General features: G+C 37.6%; 1 protein-coding gene across 3 annotated transcripts in view; it reads right to left on the bottom strand.

Annotated features, from left to right (window-relative positions):
- Window positions 1-19523, bottom strand: part of KLHL32 (kelch like family member 32) — a 118000-nt gene that overhangs the window by 56619 nt on the left and 41858 nt on the right. For all 3 annotated transcript variants that reach the window (XR_001921411.1, XM_008931996.3, XM_018078387.2), the window contains 2 exons: window positions 13856-13963; window positions 5825-5923 (listed from right to left, as the gene is read on the bottom strand). Coding sequence is in view for 2 of the 3 variants with exons in the window: in XM_008931996.3 (XP_008930244.1) it covers window positions 5825-5923; window positions 13856-13963 (207 nt within the window). In the remaining variant the exon portion in view is untranslated. The remainder of the gene's footprint in view (window positions 1-5824; window positions 5924-13855; window positions 13964-19523) is intronic.

Here is a 19523-nt window from a genome sequence, read left to right on the forward strand (position 1 = left end):
TTACAGTACAAGGTTAAAAATCAAATACCCCTACCCAAGACAATTTGTCTGCTTCAAATATTACCAGGAATTACTCCAGGAGACCTTTTTCTATCATTTGTGTGTTGATTAATCTAAGTTTTGCATTCCAGGCCTGATCCTGTCCACTGTCTGCTTTTGCATGCAAGAATCCAGAGCAGTACAATACAGACCCAAGAAAATTCCAGTTGACTGCTGTTGTCCAGTGCTGTGTTTCTTCAGGATCATTTTAATCACTCACCTAAAGAGTGAAAATGCTCTTTTCAGCTTAAATTAGCTCTGTTTAAAGATGCTGTGACTGACATCAGTAGCAAGCAAGCAGATATACCTATAGTGGAGTTCTGTCTACTATAATGAAGTTTCTAAAAGGTAACCAACAACATTTACCATTTAGCAGGGAGCATTAATGCACTTAAAACTAACAGGAACACTGGCATCAAACTTTCAAGTTCACTTGACACAAAAACATTTATGATCCCAATAACAATTCTTACCAGTCAAAGCAGTTCTAGCAGTAATCAGGATCACAGCTCATGTCTACTATACCCAGTGCTCCTAGCTATTGTGGGAATAGGAAATCCTTTCCAACACTGAGTACAAGGACAGTCAGCTAATGCCACATCTAATAAGGTGTTATTGAAACTATGCAACTGTCCAACCAATAAACCCAACATAAGTGATACCTCAGATTCTGTCCAGTACATAAATATAACTTGTTCTTCACAAAAGGTGCCTGATCTGGCAGCAGAAAGTTAATGGGATAAATGTCAACTAACATCATGCCACGTGCCACCTCTCAGAAATGAGTATTTTGCTTAGGATAGTTCTGCAACTTCTTAACCCCTCACAACTATCATCTTATTACCTTGAATGTAACTCAGGAAGTACCTCGAACTCCACTGAAAAAATAATGCTGGACTTTGGAAAATACAGAAAAACCACTTAGCTTTAAGATTTCAAATATGGACAGTCCAATGTCCCAGATCCCTGAATACTAGTGGTAATCAAACTCTGGTTTAAAAACCAATTACTTCCCACACAATACTGAGTTGATGTTGATCAGTAGAAGGAAATTCCATTAAAAACTTGTATTCTCAATAGCATTCCCTCTTTATTAATACTCTTTGCTTGCTGAAATAACTTGCAGTTTGTGGCTCTCTTTGGTACTGAATACACAAAACAGTTGAGGAAAAAGACAAAACTTCTTAGATCTACGATCAGTTATATAACTCAGACTTATTTATGAAACAAACACTTCTATGTTCTGAATAAATGATTTAACATGTTTATTCTCTTGTATAAGAATAAAGTTGTCATATATCATTCAGAAAAACATTTACAAGCTTTAAAGTGCAAAATAGGTCATCAACAACACTCCACCTAATATCGTGTTCTCCACAGCTCCATTTAAGAAGTCCACTCTCAGATGTACAACATATTCAATGCCTTCAGCTAAGCTTTCTCTTGCCTTCTCCAACATTATAGGACAAATACAGTCCACTGGAACTCGACAGACTAAAACTTTCAAAAGGTAAAGAAGATATTCAGATAACCTGTTCCCATTAAGTTTCCAAGTCTGGCTGTTGGCTGCAGCATTCTGCATTAACCTCCTTTGAAAGATCTCAGCCAAAACTGACAATCAACCTGAGCTGGAGGAGGAACTCAGAAAATAAGAATCTTGGAGAGCTGGATGTGCTCTCTGCAAGCGAATGCTGTGTGCTTGATCACAGACCTTAGTGCAATTCAAGGTTCACAAAGTTCAAGTCTTTAGCTTAGTTTTCACACACCTACATAGCACCAACACAGCTCAGAAAAATCACATTGCCTTACCGTTTGTTCAGCTTGAAACAGATGTGTGAGCTTACAAGCCTTGTTTCAATGTTTAATGTACCTGAGAATTATGCAGATGACATAAGATTCATGAATATGCATGTGTCTCAAATAAAATACATCAGCATGCTTTGAAAGAGTCCCTCTCTACAAATGAAACTAAAAACAAAACCCCCAAACAGCAGAGGTTGTGGAGTAATCATAATTCAAGATATGACTGAGGTGGGGGGAGAAGTCTGCACAACACAAAGCTGGAATTAAGACCTCAAGTAGGGAATATTTGGGCATTTTTCTTGTTTGCAAATACAGAAAATATGAACAATAGCTATTTTAAAATAAAAATTAGTAAATTATCAATCCAAAATGAGCATGAGTTTCAAATGAGAATATCGAATCAACATTAGATGCTACAGAACATTTGATAATGAGAAGTTTATAGATGATAAAATGCATTTAATAAACTATAAGTGTTGTCAGAAATCTCCACTGCATCACGCTATCATAAATGTCTTAGAGATTGATATTACCTCATTGAGGGTGGGGAGAAAGAATGTTCCTTTCCTTTTTTCTGTTGTTCCTTTGATTGAGAATTCTTAAAAAAATTGCCATAAATGCAATTCAAACAATTTGTAACAGAAACCTTTCTGGGATTCATCAAGAAATTAAAGTCTTCTAAGCCGTTTGGTCTATGAGAAAGAGGATCTCTCTTATAGTCAAAATAACATCTTGTTTATTTTGAGACAACCGAGAGGAAATTCCTTAAAGACCAGTGAATATGCAGCGTTGGCTGCAAATTAATGTGTGCCCAGTGCACTACAAATAATTTTTGACAATTAGACACTTTGACAATCATCTTAGATAAATCAGATCAGAACAGTCTTCTTTGGAACCTCACAGACTACCAAAATGCCTTGAAAAAGATATGTGTATGGGTGATGCCAATTGCATTTGTAGCAAAAAAATCCTCCTTATTGAAATCCATGGAACCATTACAGGCCCCAGATAAAAGTATCAGAAAAGATGAAACTGTTCAAGACAGTTCCAATAAAATGACAAGCTGGAACATCTACAGAGAGAGGAGAGCTGGAACGAGTGTTAACAATAAAAGCAGCACTCATATGGGAAAAGCCTGGTCTAATCCAAACATTTAAAGACAATCCTAACAAGTTAAAACTCTGTGTCATCGTTACACAACATCAAATGACAGATAGATCCCACATACTGTATTTCCTGAATTTATGCTAAACTAAGCTAAGTTCGTGATATCTGAACAACTCCAAACAGCAAGAAAGAAAATCAGTAGCATTGGAAATAAAGAACTCTAGCACACTCAAATTCATCAGAAAGAAGAGAAAGGGTAAGCACTAATCTCTTTCCAGCATCTGTATCACAGCATGTGTGGTGACAAGCACCCCAGTTATCAACTGCAGCAAGGGTAAGTGGCTTTAAAGAAGACTTCCTTAACTACTTTGATTTTATTTTCAGATAGTACTAAAATAAAGCAAGAAACATTTTTTAAAGTCACTCAATAATATGTAGAAAAAACAGGCACTTGATATAATTAGTTTGGACCCTGAAAGATATCACAGTCTTAATGTGCAGTACCTTCTTGGCCTCTGTTAAAAAGGCTTACACAATCACTCAGGGCTGATTACTTGTATGGACTGCAACACTACAGAACAAAAAAGACAGGTAAATTCAAACTATGACCTAATCAGACTGGAAATCTGTCTACGTATATGCCTTGTTGAGGTGAACCAGGTTAAAAAATACCAGAAAAAGAGTAAAATACAGCCTAGAATCCAATGTGATATAAGCTATGTGAAACTGCTATGTTCATGCAGTTTCAAAACCTTACAATGAGATCCTGATTAAAAAATAGTCTACAGAAATAGCACTGCTCTCTGTCTTCCAACACACATACTCCTCCTTTTTCCCTGCCTCTCATCCCCTACCTTATTCCCTACCTCCATTACTAAAAATCCAGACACTGAGCCCCACTTCCTCCTAATTTTTCCACCAGTGTAGCTCCAGTTATCCTACCCTGGAGTACTACTCAGAGTACAACAGTGCTATTTCACATCTTTTACACATCTTAGAGCAACTGCAGACAACAGAGTTGTGGTTTCTACGACTCAGGAAGGACATGGTTCTCTTCTAAATTATAGAAGGAGAAAAAACATGCAAATAAATACACATGAGACAAACTGCATCTAAAGACATAAGAGCAACAGAAAAAGTATAGCAGGAGAGGAATTAAAACACTTCTGCTTCTTTTGCAAGTTATCATTTTATGGTTGGACTTGATCTTAAAGGTCTTTTTCAACATAAAGGATTCTACGATTGTCATCTGCAGAGAATTTTTCCGGGTCTGTTAATTATAGAATAATTTAGAAGCAATGTTTATTCACTCCAGAGTGGTTTTCTTGTGGAGGTAGTGTAATTTTGGGATTGATTTGTTTTGTTTTGTTTTGGGAGATTTTTAATTCATTATGAATCTCTTCCTAGGTAGCTGACTATGGTTTGCACATCAAGGACGAGACCCAAAGCACTGCTAATCGTACAGTTGTCCGCCTTTCCCCTGCAGTGGCCTCAGGATTAAAAGTATTAAGATGGTGCTGAGGGAAGAGCTACAAATACCAGAAACTTAGTAGTTAGCACAAGGATTTATGCTAAGCATATACCTGCTCTTCTCCTACAGTTCTCTCATGTCCCAATCTCACCAGCACAATACCCAGCTTCTTCCCTACTTTTCAATATTTTCCTTAGATTCTTTGCTGCAATATTCTCTTTGGTTCAATTTCTGACAAACACAGAACCACATTAGCAGCAGAGGCATACTGCCACTGACTGATTTGTTAGGGGGTCATTAAATACAGGGTATAATGTTAGATTTGTATCTTCTTTTTCATTACAGTAACTCCTTCCTGTGCCTGCCTGACAACTGGTAGGCCAAATGGTTTTGTGGCTTATTTAGCATCTCACAGTTCTTATTTCTCAAACCAACCATCTTTCCCACTACAATTTGTGTCTATTTTCTCAGAAAAATTAAATCCCTCCTTACATTCCTGAAAAAAAAAATGAATTGCATAAGTCTACCAGCTCCTCTAACTTTCTAATCAATTTATAATGTACAAATTAATACTGTCTTATTATCTGAACATACATTTTGAAGGGTTTTGTAAGGCTAACACTTCTCCATAAGACACAGAGTCTTCAAGCACCTCCTGAAGTTCTTACCATGAGATCCTGCCTGCCCCTGGTACTCAGTAGCTCAGCATGCTGCCAAGCACACTCAGACTGTTCAAAGGCAGTTACACTGTTGGAAGGCAGGTTCATACTAAGAGGACTGTGCTGATGTGCATTTCCATGCCCACCTGTTGCCCAGAAGCAGCTAACACAACCTATTTCAGAAACCGTATTGAAAAATAACCAAGAAAAGTAAACAGTTCTGTAGAATTGCTATTGCTATTTTATTTTTATAAGGTTTTTCATAGTTACACATCAAAGCTGTGTTCTTGCTATAAGCTGTCACAGAAAATTAGTTTACTGCACTCAAATTTTTTGTTTCATAAAGATATCAGCATTATGGGCATGAGGCCAGTTGAGAATAAGGGGCCATTATAATAAGCCCTATCCCTTCAGAGGTAGTAGTGCCCTGGGATACATATCAAAATCTGTTGTGAACACTTATGCATCTGAATTCTTCATAATACTCATGATCCCAAAAGGGAAATACCTAGCATTTGGTAAACTGAGGCAGAAGAAAGCATTCTTGCTTTCAGGAATGAAATGGACAAAATGAAGGAGAAAGCATCTCCCACAAACTGAAACCCAAATTACACTCAAAAATCCTGAAATCCAGTTTTTGCCATTTAGGTTACACCAGGCATTGTACTAACACTCTCCTAACGAAATTAGACTTTTAACAAAAGTGTACCAAACAGAAATGGCTGTTTAGACCGAGAAGCCTCACCTCAATGAGATAGTGAGAACATAAACTGAGAAGCTCCAGCAGCTGCAAATGACTCCCAGCTGCCAAGACGTCCTGTATCACCCCTGGTTCCAAGAGGATCTGTAAAGAAGAAAATGGAAGGTTTGTCATCTGGAACTCAGAGTACTTGTACAAAACAGTAAGGGCTTTTGTTATTTCAGACATTTGAGTCAACATAAAGAACAGAAAGAGTACAATTAAGCACATAGAGAAGTCTTTGCAGGATGGAGACAGTGTCTAAAGTTCATCTGAATTGTCCAAAGGATTTCTAAGCTTTTTTTTTTTCCTGTGACAGTCCATAAGCCACATTACCCTCTAAATATTTTGAAACTAAATGCATGCTGTTTATTTAAGAGGGAGACTTTTCAAAATAACAGAACCTCCTTTTGTTATCTACATACTTGGATGCATCCATATATACTGATGAATCCGGCCAACAGAACTGACTCAGAAGTCTCCACTATTAATATTATTCATGCGTATTAAAAATATACAGACTAGGAACACCCTTCCTATTCTGCATGGTACCACTTTATAATTTTCCTAACCACTGTCTTCATTTTACAGAGCAGGGCTCTGAAAGCACAGTGAGCATGCTGCTGGGGAAGTGCCGGAAAGGGCTTAGAAACCAAGAGTGATTATTCAGTCAGTTGCTCACATGAATCTCCTACTCATTTCAATTAAAATCATGTAGAGGCAGCAGTAAGGATAATTGGACCACAGCTGCTGGACTGCTGTCTTGGGGTCAGCTTGTTAGAGCATCCCTTCTGGGAAACAAAAAAGTCTTTGGGAATACAGACACTGGTTAACTTCTTATCAGCAATCACACTATAAACTATATAAACTAAAATTATTTAAGTAGTGCAATATCCAACAAAAATCAGAAATCCATAAGAAAAATTAATTTTTCAAAGATGCTCGGTTTATTCAGTTTTATCCTCGTATTTCCTCTGGCAACTTTGGTTTCACACCACATGAGGTCAGTGTCTCACTGCTCCACAGGGAAGTAAAGCTTTTTTTCAGATCCTTTTTCTTCTGCCCACATGATTCAGTTTTATCTCACAGCATCAACTGTATACCTCAAATACAGTAGAATAAGGAAGAAGGCAAACAAAAGGAAAGACACTCATCTGCATCTTTTGTAGTTTAACTATTTTTGAGGGAAAATGAAAAATGTGTATGCATTTCTTCAAGCAAAACCACAAAATATCTCCAACACAATGGATATATAAGGAGAGAAGGGGCGTGATCCTTGTTTATACCAAAAAATCCTTGTTTATAGCAAGAACTCATTTATACTGAGTTCTGGGAGTATATGACATGCTTAAAGCTTGTGCAAATCATCATATATATATTAATACTAGGTTTTAATTGAACATTATATGTAATTTACATACTATACAAAAGTTCTTTATCAAGCCAGAAAGACATGTAAGGATCTTAATGTAAATGAGAATCAGCCCCAGTACCATCCAGGTTTTTGGCTGGTGCTACTGAGGTTGCTTAGCATGATGAGAAAAATATGGAAAAACAGAACAGATTTCAGCCACAAAAATATCTCCAACAGGTATGGATATTGAAAAAAAAAAAAGAAGCAGCACTGTCAAGTATGTTCAAGTGAGAACTCAAGGTCAGACTGACAAAACAAGGTGGTACAGATCTTGCAGTGTATGTTATTCAGACATGAGCTACACTGAGAAAGTTGCCATCTGATGGTGCGTTACTTACTAAGTGCCAGCCACCAGTTTTGCATTGTTAAAGACACAATATGAAGAGAATCAGAACCCCAAGCACATTAGTACCTTGTAGGTGTAGACAAACTATATTTAACTCTGATAGTATTAATGTATTTTAAAGCTACAGCAATCCGTTTATAAATAATACTGGTAGCACTTTGAGATGAGAAGTAGGACAAGAGACAAGGAGGGTGACTGGCTACTGTCTAGAGGTGATTTGCACAAACTCAGTAACAAAAGTGTATTTCAAGATGGCAGACGTATTTCTTACATGCTCTTCCATTTCTTACAGCTTTCCTATGCCATGCAAGATTTATTGTGCTGAGAAAACATATTCATCTTTGAGTTTCCCAAGGTAATTGAGGAAAGTCTAGTTTATCCCTTCAAAAAACTTTGCCATAAATGGAACTACCTCAACTTAATACTCACTTGGGGATATGCAAAAATACTAGTTCATCTATGCTAAACATTCACCAGAAGCAAACTGCATGCTGGGGAAATCCACAAGAAACAGAAAACAATAAAAAGGAAGAAGATATTGCAAACCTTCCTTCTACCGAAACTGGGGTGATTCAAAATTATTCCACACCTCTCAGCTTGTATACACTAATAAAATGACTTGATTTTTATTAATTACCAGCATAGTTGTTTATATGTTATTCAGGCCATCCATATTAACATAAATGAATATTAACATAAATGCAGTTAAATACCACCACATGCACACCACAAGTACACACAGTAAGGAAATATGTAATTTCATGTCAGAAAATTCTAGAAAGTAAACGATATGGAATTTAACATAGAAAACAAGAAAAAATATCTAAGATTCCTGCCCCTTTGATGAAAAAGAAAATTCCTTCTTGACTTCACTTGCAGTGATCAGCATTTAAAACGAGACAGGTATCTAACAAAAGTATCACTTGTTTTTGCCTGGTGGAGATCTTTCTGTGTGCTTGAGAGCAATCAAAACCCTTAACTTTTCTTTTAAAGTAATTTAGACTGCATTTCACTCTCAACCAGACAGCACTTTTGCCTGTCTCCCTGTTCATTCATGCTTCAGTTGAATTCTAAGCTCCTTGCACATTGACAAATTCTGCTTCAAAAAAGTGAGTTGGGAAAGAATGTTCCAGTTCCCTGCAGGCAACAGTCCAAAGCCCTGGCATGTAATGTTTGGTAGCACTCGTTACAAAATCCAGATGTCTCATTAGCCAATACCAGAAGGAATCACAACCGGCATCCTCTGATATATGTTATAATATTTTTCCAGAAAACTAAATGAAAATTTGTGTTAAATGCACACCATATACATTGTAAAATCATGGAATATTTCAAGTTGGAAGATCATCTAGTCCTATGTCTCTGCTCCATGTTTCTCCTAAACCACATGACTAAGAGTGGCACTCCTTGTACTCTGACAAGCTTGGGGCCATGACCACTTCCCTGGGGAGCCTGTTCCAGTGATCTACCACCCTTTCAGTGAAGAACCTTTTCCTAATGTCCAGCCTGATCTTTCCCTGACGTAGCTTCATACCACTATTAGAAGTAAACAGGATTTGAATAAGCAAGACTCCAAACAAATTCACTATTTTTTGGCGAAGGTGTTTCATTACTTTAATCACTTTCAGCTCTAGAAAGGCTGTCTTGTCCCTAGCTTAATTTCTGTCCACAGCAAATAACACGGAACATTTAACTTTCTGTAAAACAAACTTCATAAAGTGAGTTAATTAAGCTTTGTATTATTCTAAGCCTTCTGGGCAATCTGTAGCTGAAGTGTGAACCTAACGTCTAGGAGCTATAGCCTAGTGCTAAGCACAGAAACGAGATTATCCTCCTGATATAAGTGAAAAAGGAAACACCCCTATCTAAGTATCAAATTTTTACCTTTGGCTTTGAAATTGCATTGAAAAAGGATGTTAAGTATTTACAGTAAGACACAGACCTGTTGTATTCAGGTATCCATGACTTTGGCATTCTGTCCCCAGTAGTAAAGAAGGATAGTTTAAGTCACTTTTGCGAGGGACAGCAGGTGGTTTAACTGATTCATTTCACTCAAAAGGCCAGTGGATTCCTTTATAGTGGATTCCTTTTAGCCAGTGGAACTGCTAAGCACAGGATACTGAAGGCCACTTACCCAAGAAAATCAACCATCACAATACACCTTTGCAACACACCTCCATCCACAAGAGAGATAGAGAGGATTAACACAATAAGAGGTGCTAAGATATTGATAGCTATTTTCCCCGATCTTAACTAAAAATGGTAGGTGAAATACTTGTTGATCACTAGAAAAACTGTCAATATCAAATGAAGGGAGGAATTGATGAGAAATGAAAGCCAAGATTCTATAAAGGAATCAAAGCAACTATCAGGAGAAATTGTTGTACTTGAAAACATTTATTTGTACTATTTGTTTACCATCTGAGAAGATCTTTCATTCTTTTTATGTTTTGGTCTTTTTGGTTTTTTTTGTTAAAGAAATAACTAATGAAAGTACAATTTCACAAAGAGGCTGTAAGCTTTGACAATTCAGAATAATTTTATAACATTATGCCAACAATTTAATTTCTATTAATACAGAAACAAAATATCATAGTTTAGGAAAAAAAACCAAAACAACCAAAAAGAAAAGAGACCAGCCAGTTAGGAAAACAGTAAAACTTGGCATTATGCCCTAATAAAGCTACTGGTTTGCTGTGCTGTCTTTGGAAAGTAATTTTCTCCCAAAATAATTTCCTGTTTATGATGCAGCAAAGTAAGGACAGAGATTACTTGCTTTTATAACGTGTTTTGAGGTCCTTAAATAAAATTCTATCTAAATGCAAAATATTTCCATTACCATAGATTAAAGACATATGATAAAACATAGTTACCAAGAAGAAAGATCCAAGTCTGGAGCATTTCAGTATGCATAGGACTCCAACTGAGTGTTTGTATTTTTGTTGAATTAGGATCATCCACTGTAAATTAAAGCCAGTGCTCTTGTGACTTGCCAGCCAACTACACTGGCCTATTTGGGGGCTATCCCATTCCTCCAAATAAGATTGTGTCTCTTGCTAACAGAAGGGTTAAAATAAAAAAAAATAGTCAAAAAGAAAAGAACAATGCCCATGACTCTCTAACACAGTGGTTAAGACTCTTAGTTGGACAGAAAGAATTGTGAGCTCCAAACTCTGCACCAAGAACTGCTTCTCTATATTAATAATCTAAAATACATAGTTCCTATATTGGATTGTACTTCATGTATCTCCCTTCCAATGCAAATCTAACACTTGGAAAAGGCAGGGCAAGTAATCTACTCACTGAGGCTCTGGCCTGGTCTTATTGCTGCCAGCTGTGAAGCAGAAGAGAGAATGACCTTAAAGCCCTTTTATGAAGAAAGGATATGGCAACTACAACAGGAAAGTTGTAGCCTATCAATCAATTTTGATTCTGGAATTATATGGTAAAATGCCTATGGTCAAGATGAAACATATTTAAAACTTTTTTTTACCAAAGATTTCATTATTAGAGGATTACTGAGAACCTATATGCATAGAACAAAACAGAATTCTGCTGCCATTCCTTTCATTAGCTTTACCTATTTGAACACCAAATTTCTTTCTTTGTGATGATTAAGGACCATAGTAATGGATTAACTCAGTTGGAATTACGGTATTATTTGTATTTGAGTTTTAAAACTTTTTTCTTCTGAACAATCAGGTTTCCCTTACAAACAAAATATTTCCAACAGTAATTATGATAAGGCACTGTCTGCCTAAGTAGACAGGAAGACCAAGTTTTTATTTTAAGTCCACAGGCACATTTAGAATTAACAAAATAGAGGCAAGGATGACAGAGTTTAATTTCAGATTTCAGTGTTATCCTAAAAATTAAATTTCTTAATTTTGATAACTTTCAAAAACTGCAGGCCATTGTGCAATATTAAATATTTCCACCAGATGTCTCCAATATATTATTTTTCACAGAAAGCTGCATTCGGTTTGATGTGTAGCATCTCAAACGTAAGTTCAGCATATCAAAGAAATAAACAGAAGAAAGCTGCAACTAATTACTTATCTTCTTAGACATGGACACTTAAGGAATTCCACAGCGTTACCTAGAGAAACATCCATTTTTTTTGACCAACATTTTGGCCAAATAAAAAAAAGAAACTAAATAGAGTTCATGGGTTTCACTTTTAAGAGGTATTTCAGATCATATCTTGATACCTACATTTTCAGAGCAATATAAGATCGTATTTGGCATGACTGAGTTTTGGACTACTAACCAATATTTTATTTTTTAAATCAGAAACAGTTTGCAAACCAAACCAAAGATGACTGTCTTCAGAACTCTCTCTCTGATGTAAACATCCAGTAATCCAGTTTATTAATAGCCTTTGTGGATTACTCCCACTCAGTACCTTGAAATGCTCACCCAGATTTTGTCAGCCTGAGTCAGTACATAAGCAATGCTCAAGACATACAAACCCAGTGCCAGAAGAGAATTTCAAGGCCTAAAGTAAAAAAGCAATACTGCTAATTCTCAGACCCACATTATCACTTAAGTTATGCTTCAAAGGCACCTTTATAAGAAAAGTCCTGCAGAATACTTCTCATTTCTCTGTTCATCAAAGTAGCGCTTGGTGTACCTGAGAGACAGGACAGAGCAAACTTCACCTTATAATCACTTACATGTATGAGCAACTGCACATTCATGCACATCTATATTTAACTTAAGAACCCCATTCATTTATTCAAAGTAGATTATGCCTGAAAATGAAAGACTCAAAAGATTCTAAAAGAGCCAAGGACAGAAGGTGCATATTATTTGCTAGGGAGCTGGGAATATTATCCTGGAAGCAATGTGCGGTTGCTTGTTGGGTTACATAAAAGCCATATCCATTCTTTCAAAGGTTCTCAATGTATTTTACACAGGTTTATTAGACTATGAGTTTTGCTGAAAGATGGCGAATATATCTAATCCCAACAGACAGGATGGGTCAGACAGAAATCAAATACAACCCATCCTCTCAAAAGATACTTCTAACAAGAGTTCTCCCTTCAGAATAATCAACCTATAATTTAAAGTTACTAAAAAGGTGATACAGGTGCCTACCATTCCAATTTTTATCAAAGCTTTCAACTGAAACAACGAAAAACATACCAATGACAAGTCATGTACTGAGATCTTCAGCTAATTCACTAATATAGTATGGCATCTCTATCTATCACTTATATAAAAGAAATCTTTCAATAAGTTCTGTTTTCCATAACAGCAGAAACACAGAAATTCAAGTGCTAAACTATAACTGTTGTGTGGGCTGGTGACAAAAATAGATCCTTTAAAACAGGTAGGTTTTTTTTTCTTTATTCCTATTTAGTTTCTTTGTAAAAAAACCAAACCAAAACAAAACAAAACCAAAACCAAACAACGAAAAGACCCATATAAGGCCATATACTCAATCCACAGTATAGAAGCAGATGCCTTAAATTTATATAACTCAACAGCTCTTCCAGAATAACGCAATATGGATTTAAGCTTTCAGTTCTGAAATTAACTAATAAAGATCACTAATACATCAGTGGACTCAACTGTTGTACCAATATTCCAAAAATAGTTTGATTATCTGGAGTTTTAGAATCCAAAAGAGCACATAGCAAGGTGTTCTGAGCTCACTACTCATGAACTCTGAATTGAGATGAAGTCACACAGCAATGCTCTCAAACCATGCAGTGCAGAGATATGGCAAGGGGCAAAGGGAAAAGAAGCATCACTCTGCATTTTCTGAAGTGATATAATGTGATATCTAACCTGTGGTCATAGTGTCACAACGAAAATGTATAGTACCTATAAGCATTTACAAAGATACTTGAACTGCATCTCTCCAGAGAGTAAGAGACTATTTTTCTCCTCAATTATATAATTTTTCAAACACAGTAGAGTTTATAAATATTTTTTACAAGGAAAACACCTTTCTTTACATATAATTTAGCATGCAGAATCAACTCATATTAAGATTTTATGAACAGTCAGGCAACCACAAAAAGGGAATACAAATCCTACATGGTTCACTACCTGGCAATGATGCACATAAGTGGTGTTTTTATTAAACAATCCTTCTAAAGAAAAAAATCCATCACAGTATACAAACATTAAGATCTGTTGAATCAAAATACCTTGTACTGGGTAGTGCAGAAGAAAAATAATTTCTAGTACTTCTGAAAAGGACATACTCAGTTTTTATTGCAGTTGCTTTCAACTGTGTTTCTTACTTTGAAGAACTGTACAATACCTGTCCAGTATATGCAAAGTCCAGGGCTTGTTTTAAACCAAGGCTTGTGACACCATGTAAATTCACCTCATCGGCTTCACTTTCAACCATGCAGAGACTAAACATTGCCTATTGAAAAAAGAGAAACGTTATTAACCAATTTTGGATAAGAAATCTATATAGCAACACACCTGAGAGCTAGAATGAGATCTATACCAAGGTTTCAATATTAACCTTACAGCAATCAATCCTTCAACTGAGTCCTTTTATCAATAAAGAAATACAAAAACTCATTCTGGATAAACTGAAACAAATCCCTTTGGTCCATGTATATATACTTCTTAACTAAATAATTCTGGTGAAATCAATGGGAACAGTCACACAATAAGGTACAATTCAATAAAAAAGATAACTGGACTCTGGGAAAAAATAATCTACACAAGCACCACTAGAAATAATATTTATGTATAATATCATTATATATAAGAAGGAGCAATAAACCATACACAATTACTTGTTAGAGAAAAAGGGGTAGTTAACATACCATCTTTTATAAACAATCCTTTTCAAACAAGCATCTCACACCAGAATCTGAACAATATAATACTCTAGCTATTGAATGAAGAGGAAGGATGGAGATGCAATCACCTAAACTTACAACCTCCCCTTACTTGCTATTGCCCCAGTTTCTCAGATCATAAAACCTAAAGTGAAGATAGGCAAGGTGCTATGGAGCACCTTGAAAATAACACTGAGGAGAGCAACTGTCATTTTATCAAGCCTCATTTTCCAGATGATTTGTCTTCAGTGCCTCCCTGGACTGAAGCAACCCTAATCAGCCTCTGAATCCTTGTGAGAATCTTTTTCTTCTCATCTCTGTTAAACTTCTTTGCCTGTCACTCTTTCCTCCCGGCCTGCACTCCCGCTACAGCAGCCCTACTTACCACTTCTTCCCTCCTTATCAGTCCCATTCTCCATTCTTTGTCACTCCCCCATACTTTTTTAACAAAATACACCACTCCGATTCTTTAAACAGTAAACTGTGAACAAGTAAACTGAATAGTTCTACCATCTGTCATTGCTAAAGAAAGTCTAAATTTATCCCCAATAGCTTTTGTGCCAAACTTAATGTCTCTACCGTGGCTGCCAAACTTCACATTGGAGAACTTGAGTTACAAAGCACTTCTCATGAACATAACCTTCTCTCTATACTCTGGCTGATACCTGCAGAAGCTGAGACAGTCAACAAGCACTGCTGAATTTAAAGGAAAAAAAATAAGCTCTACCCCCTCTAACTCTTTAGCACATATGAATGACTACATGACCTATAAAGGTCCCTTCCAACCCAAATTATTCCATAATTCACCTACATTCAGGTAGCTTCACAAACCAAATGCTTCCTGCAATACTTCCATCATTAAAACACCATAATTTGGCATAAATCTGTTGCCTGGAAATCATCCAGTATAAGCAAGAGTGATACTTACCACACACTCACTCAACAGAAAAAAAGTGACAAATAGTTTAAAAGGTTTATCAAACAATTGTAGAAGACACAATGTAGATAGAAAAAAAAATCTAGTGAGTTCAGACACTTTTCTAATCCATTAAAAATGTCATCATAGTTAGATATTTTATTGTCATTTAGATGTATCAAATGAGCTCTAATAGGTACTGTGAGGCTTCAGAGCTTGCCAGGAGCAGCGACGTACCCATCAGCCCCTATTCCTTGCAAAAGCAGACTTGCAGCTGGTGTCTTGAAGAGATAAGCTTCTCTTAGAAATTCACTACTAAACAAACTTTTTGGATAATTTTGGTTTCTGAATTTCTGAATAATGAGCATAAAATATCAAAGCAACACCTGTCTTCACAGGGGTAGATTTGCACACCTTCTGTACACTCAATTCCATCACAGACTGCCTGCAGAAACACTGGAAATGCTCAGTGATACAAGATGCTCTGCATTCTCCAACTATGCTACAGTAATAGGCTGTACACTATCAACTTGTACATAGGAACCATGAAAAGACAGTGTGGTTACTAATACAGGTTTTATTCTGATTAAGAGATGATGTTCCACACTATGAGTTAAGTTTAACAGAGAAACACTTAACTGAATCTCATCTGTAGATCAGGCATATTTCTATATGACCTCTTCTGTGTAGACTTACTAACTTTATGTTTAGGAGATTATTTTAACGCAGGTTCCAACACTGTCTTTACACAAGCTTTATTACTACACCTAACAGTAAACTCAGCAGGATCAGGCCACTAGCTCAGTCACTGTTCATAATCATCCAGAGTGTTTAACAAACACAGCCTCCAGAAGAGCTCTGATCCTTGCCAACCAGTATTCTCCCAGGCAATGCCCAGATTACGGTCCTGGGGATAACTCAAGCCATAGCTGTTCCAAACAGGCAGCCTAGATAAAGCCAGCCCGTTTGCAGATGTTTAGCCATATTATCACAAGTCATGCTATGCCAGTCCCTTTCAGGGCCAGAAAACAAGCCCTCATTCACCTTATTTTCCACTACAGACATAGGGTGCAATGGGCTATCAGAACTGCACTGCCAGTAAGCAACAAGACTACGGCTTTGCACAGAATTATAGAATGGTATGGTGTAGTAGGGAGGGTTCAAAACCATACTGAAATTTGAAACCAAGACACCGTTAAAAGCTTAACAAAAACCAATATTTATTACCAAGAGGTGGCCAACAAAACAAACAAACCCAAAAGGGAGGGAGGAGGAGAGAAATAAGCCCCCAGTACGACCTCCCCAGTTACCCAGCTGTTGCCCATAAAGTTATCTTACCGACCTAGCATGCCTATAATTACCCATGGCAGAAGCTGCATCCTTGGAGAGTCAGTAAGTTCACAAACTGGCAGGCATCCCCGCCAAAAGGCAACATTATCCTTGGCGTGAAGTTAGCTCTCCCGCAAGAAAGCGCTATCTGCTTTTTATACATTTAATTGAGTGGCCACAACTTCCCAGGTGTGGCCAGCACCACTCAGCCAGAGGCCCTCAGTCCCACCTCCTGGTTATGTAAGTGCATCTCTTCTGCGCACACGTGGCTTTCCCTGTGCCTGCGTACTGCACTCAGGGGGGTCTTTTCCAAATGAGTCTGGGGGCGTACTTCATCATCCTCCTCCTCAATCTCTCCTTCAAGCAACCTTGGAGGACAACTACCCAATCACAGAATACCAATTAAAACAGTTTATACAAGAAGCTCTCTTCAAGCACTCTCTTCCCGTTTATCAGTGTTTGTTTTCCCATAACTTGGCAAGGGAAAGAGCAAAGCTTTCACAGGTGGCAGGGCCAAACACAGACTAAAGGTATCAGCATAAATTCACCCTGGTACATATGGGTTGAAAGGGATTGTAAAGATCATTTAGTTCCAACTCCCTGCTGTGAGCAGAGACACCTTCCACTAGACTAGCCAAAAGCCCCATCCAACCTGGCCTTAAACACTTCTCTGAGCAACCTGTTCCAGTGCCTCACCACCCTCACAGTAAAGAATTTCTTCTCAATGTCTAACCTAAACCTACCCTCTTTCAGTTAAACTGAAAGCCTTCCCTCTTGTTCTATCACTACATGCCCTTGTCAAAAGTCCCTCTCCAGCTTTCTTGTAGGCTCTGTCTACCTAACGGAAAGCCACAATTAGGTCACCCCAAAGCCTTTTATTTGCAGGCTGAGCAAACCCAATTCTCTCAGCCTTTCTTCATAGGAGAGGTGCTCCATCCCTCTGATCAACCTGGTGGTCCTCTTCTGGACTCGCTCCAACAGGTCAGTGTCCTTCCCATGCTGGGGAGCCCACAGCTGAATGCAGCACTATAGGTGGGGTCTCACCAGAGCAGAGTAGAGGGGCAGAATCACCTCCCTCATCCTGCTGGCCACACTGCTTTTGATGCAGACCAGGACACAATGGCCTTTATGGGCTGCAAGTGCACATTGCTGGCTCATGTCCAGCTGCTCTTCCACCTCAGCAGGGCTGCTTTACATCTGTTCATCTTCCATCCTGTATTGAAACCAGGGCTTGAAATCAGGTGCATCATCTTGCACTTGCTCTAGTTAAACTTCATGAGATGCCCCTGGGCCCACTCCTCAAGATTGTCCAGGCCCCTCTGGATGGCATCCTATCACTCAGGTGTGTCAACTGCCGCACTCAGCTTGGTGTCATCTGCAAATTTCCCAAGGGTGCACTCGATCCCTCTATCTGTGTCATTGATGAAGATATTAAATAACACTGGTCTCCATATGGACCCCTGAGAGACACTACTTGTCACTGATGTCCATCAGGACTCTGAGCCATTGACTCACTGTCTTATCCATCCAGCAGTCCACTCACTGAATCCATCTCCTTCTACTTTAGAGAGAAGGATGTTGTGGGGGACCATGTCAAAGGCTTTACAGAAGTTCAGATAGATGACATCTGTAGCCCTTCCCTTGTCCACTGAGGTAGTCATTCCATCGTAGATGTGATGCCATCTGCTATTCAGACTTCATTTTCTCAAATAATACCCTCAAGTATTCCGTGAAGGTTTTTGATACTAAATATGAACTACATCTATTTTCAGGAGGCAAGGCCAAAGAATCAGATTGAAAGATAAGGTCTGCAATGGTCCTCAGACAGTTCACATTCAGCTGAACTGGATTAGCCTTCAGGAAAGTAGTCCGCCACTTAGATGAACTTAGTACTGCTCAGTGATCCATACTGCCTTCACCAGCAGGCAAATTTCCTTCTCAGCTTTGTAGTTTTAAGGTTTAATCCAGCATGAAAAAAATCTGTTCTAACATAGGCGGAAATTGAATTCAAACTCAGTTTTTAATTTGCTCTACGGTACTTGAATATTGTAGTTTTAACTGCAAAAAAATGTGAATCATTAAATCATAGTTTGAGACTTCACCAATACCTGGAGAATGAGTTATGGTTGGGCTGTCAAACTCTAATTTAAGATGCATCTCTGAAAACACTCTGAGGTTTTGTGAGCTTAAAGAGATCCATCAGTCATGCTTTTAATGCAAGGCTAGTAGCCTACTTTATTTTTCCCCTGGGTACGTTAAAAACAAGGCAATAAGATAAATGTCTCAGGTGGATGCAGAAGTGACAAGACAGGAAAAACAAAGTAAATACAAAATATCTGGACAAGTGCACAATTATAAGTCAAATTTACCAGAAAAGTTACCAAATTTGGTTAAGCATGAAATGTTAATCATGTTAGTTATTGACTTCATTCGACAATGCTATTATACCTTATTTTAAAACATTTCCACTTGGACAAAATAAAATCTCTTTGAAAATGGCTCATTTCCCCTTCAAGACCTTCATGAGAGCGGGCAGTACAAATTGCCAATGTTAATCAAAGATTCCTTTTATAATAAAACCCAATGATGTAACGACTTATCTTTTCTTCCAGTTCCTTTAAATATCCAGATCTTGTTCTGCCATCCAATCATATAATTAGCCAACGTTGTGGTAAATAAATTGATTCTTTAAATTCTGCTATTTCAGTTAAGATTTTACATAAGTAAAGCAAACAGATGCTACAAATTTGGATGGCCTTAGTTTTGTGGTGCTCACTGACACTTTATTAGCTCCTCTTTTTGGAGGAAGGGAGGAATCAACCCTCCATTCTTCTTCGAATCTTGGGCTGAATCAGAAACAAAGCTATAGAACTATACCCAAAGGA

This window comes from Manacus vitellinus, unplaced genomic scaffold (assembly GCF_001715985.3).
Source record: "Manacus vitellinus isolate BGI_N305 unplaced genomic scaffold, ASM171598v3 scaffold_4_pilon, whole genome shotgun sequence".
NCBI lineage: Eukaryota > Metazoa > Chordata > Aves > Passeriformes > Pipridae > Manacus > Manacus vitellinus.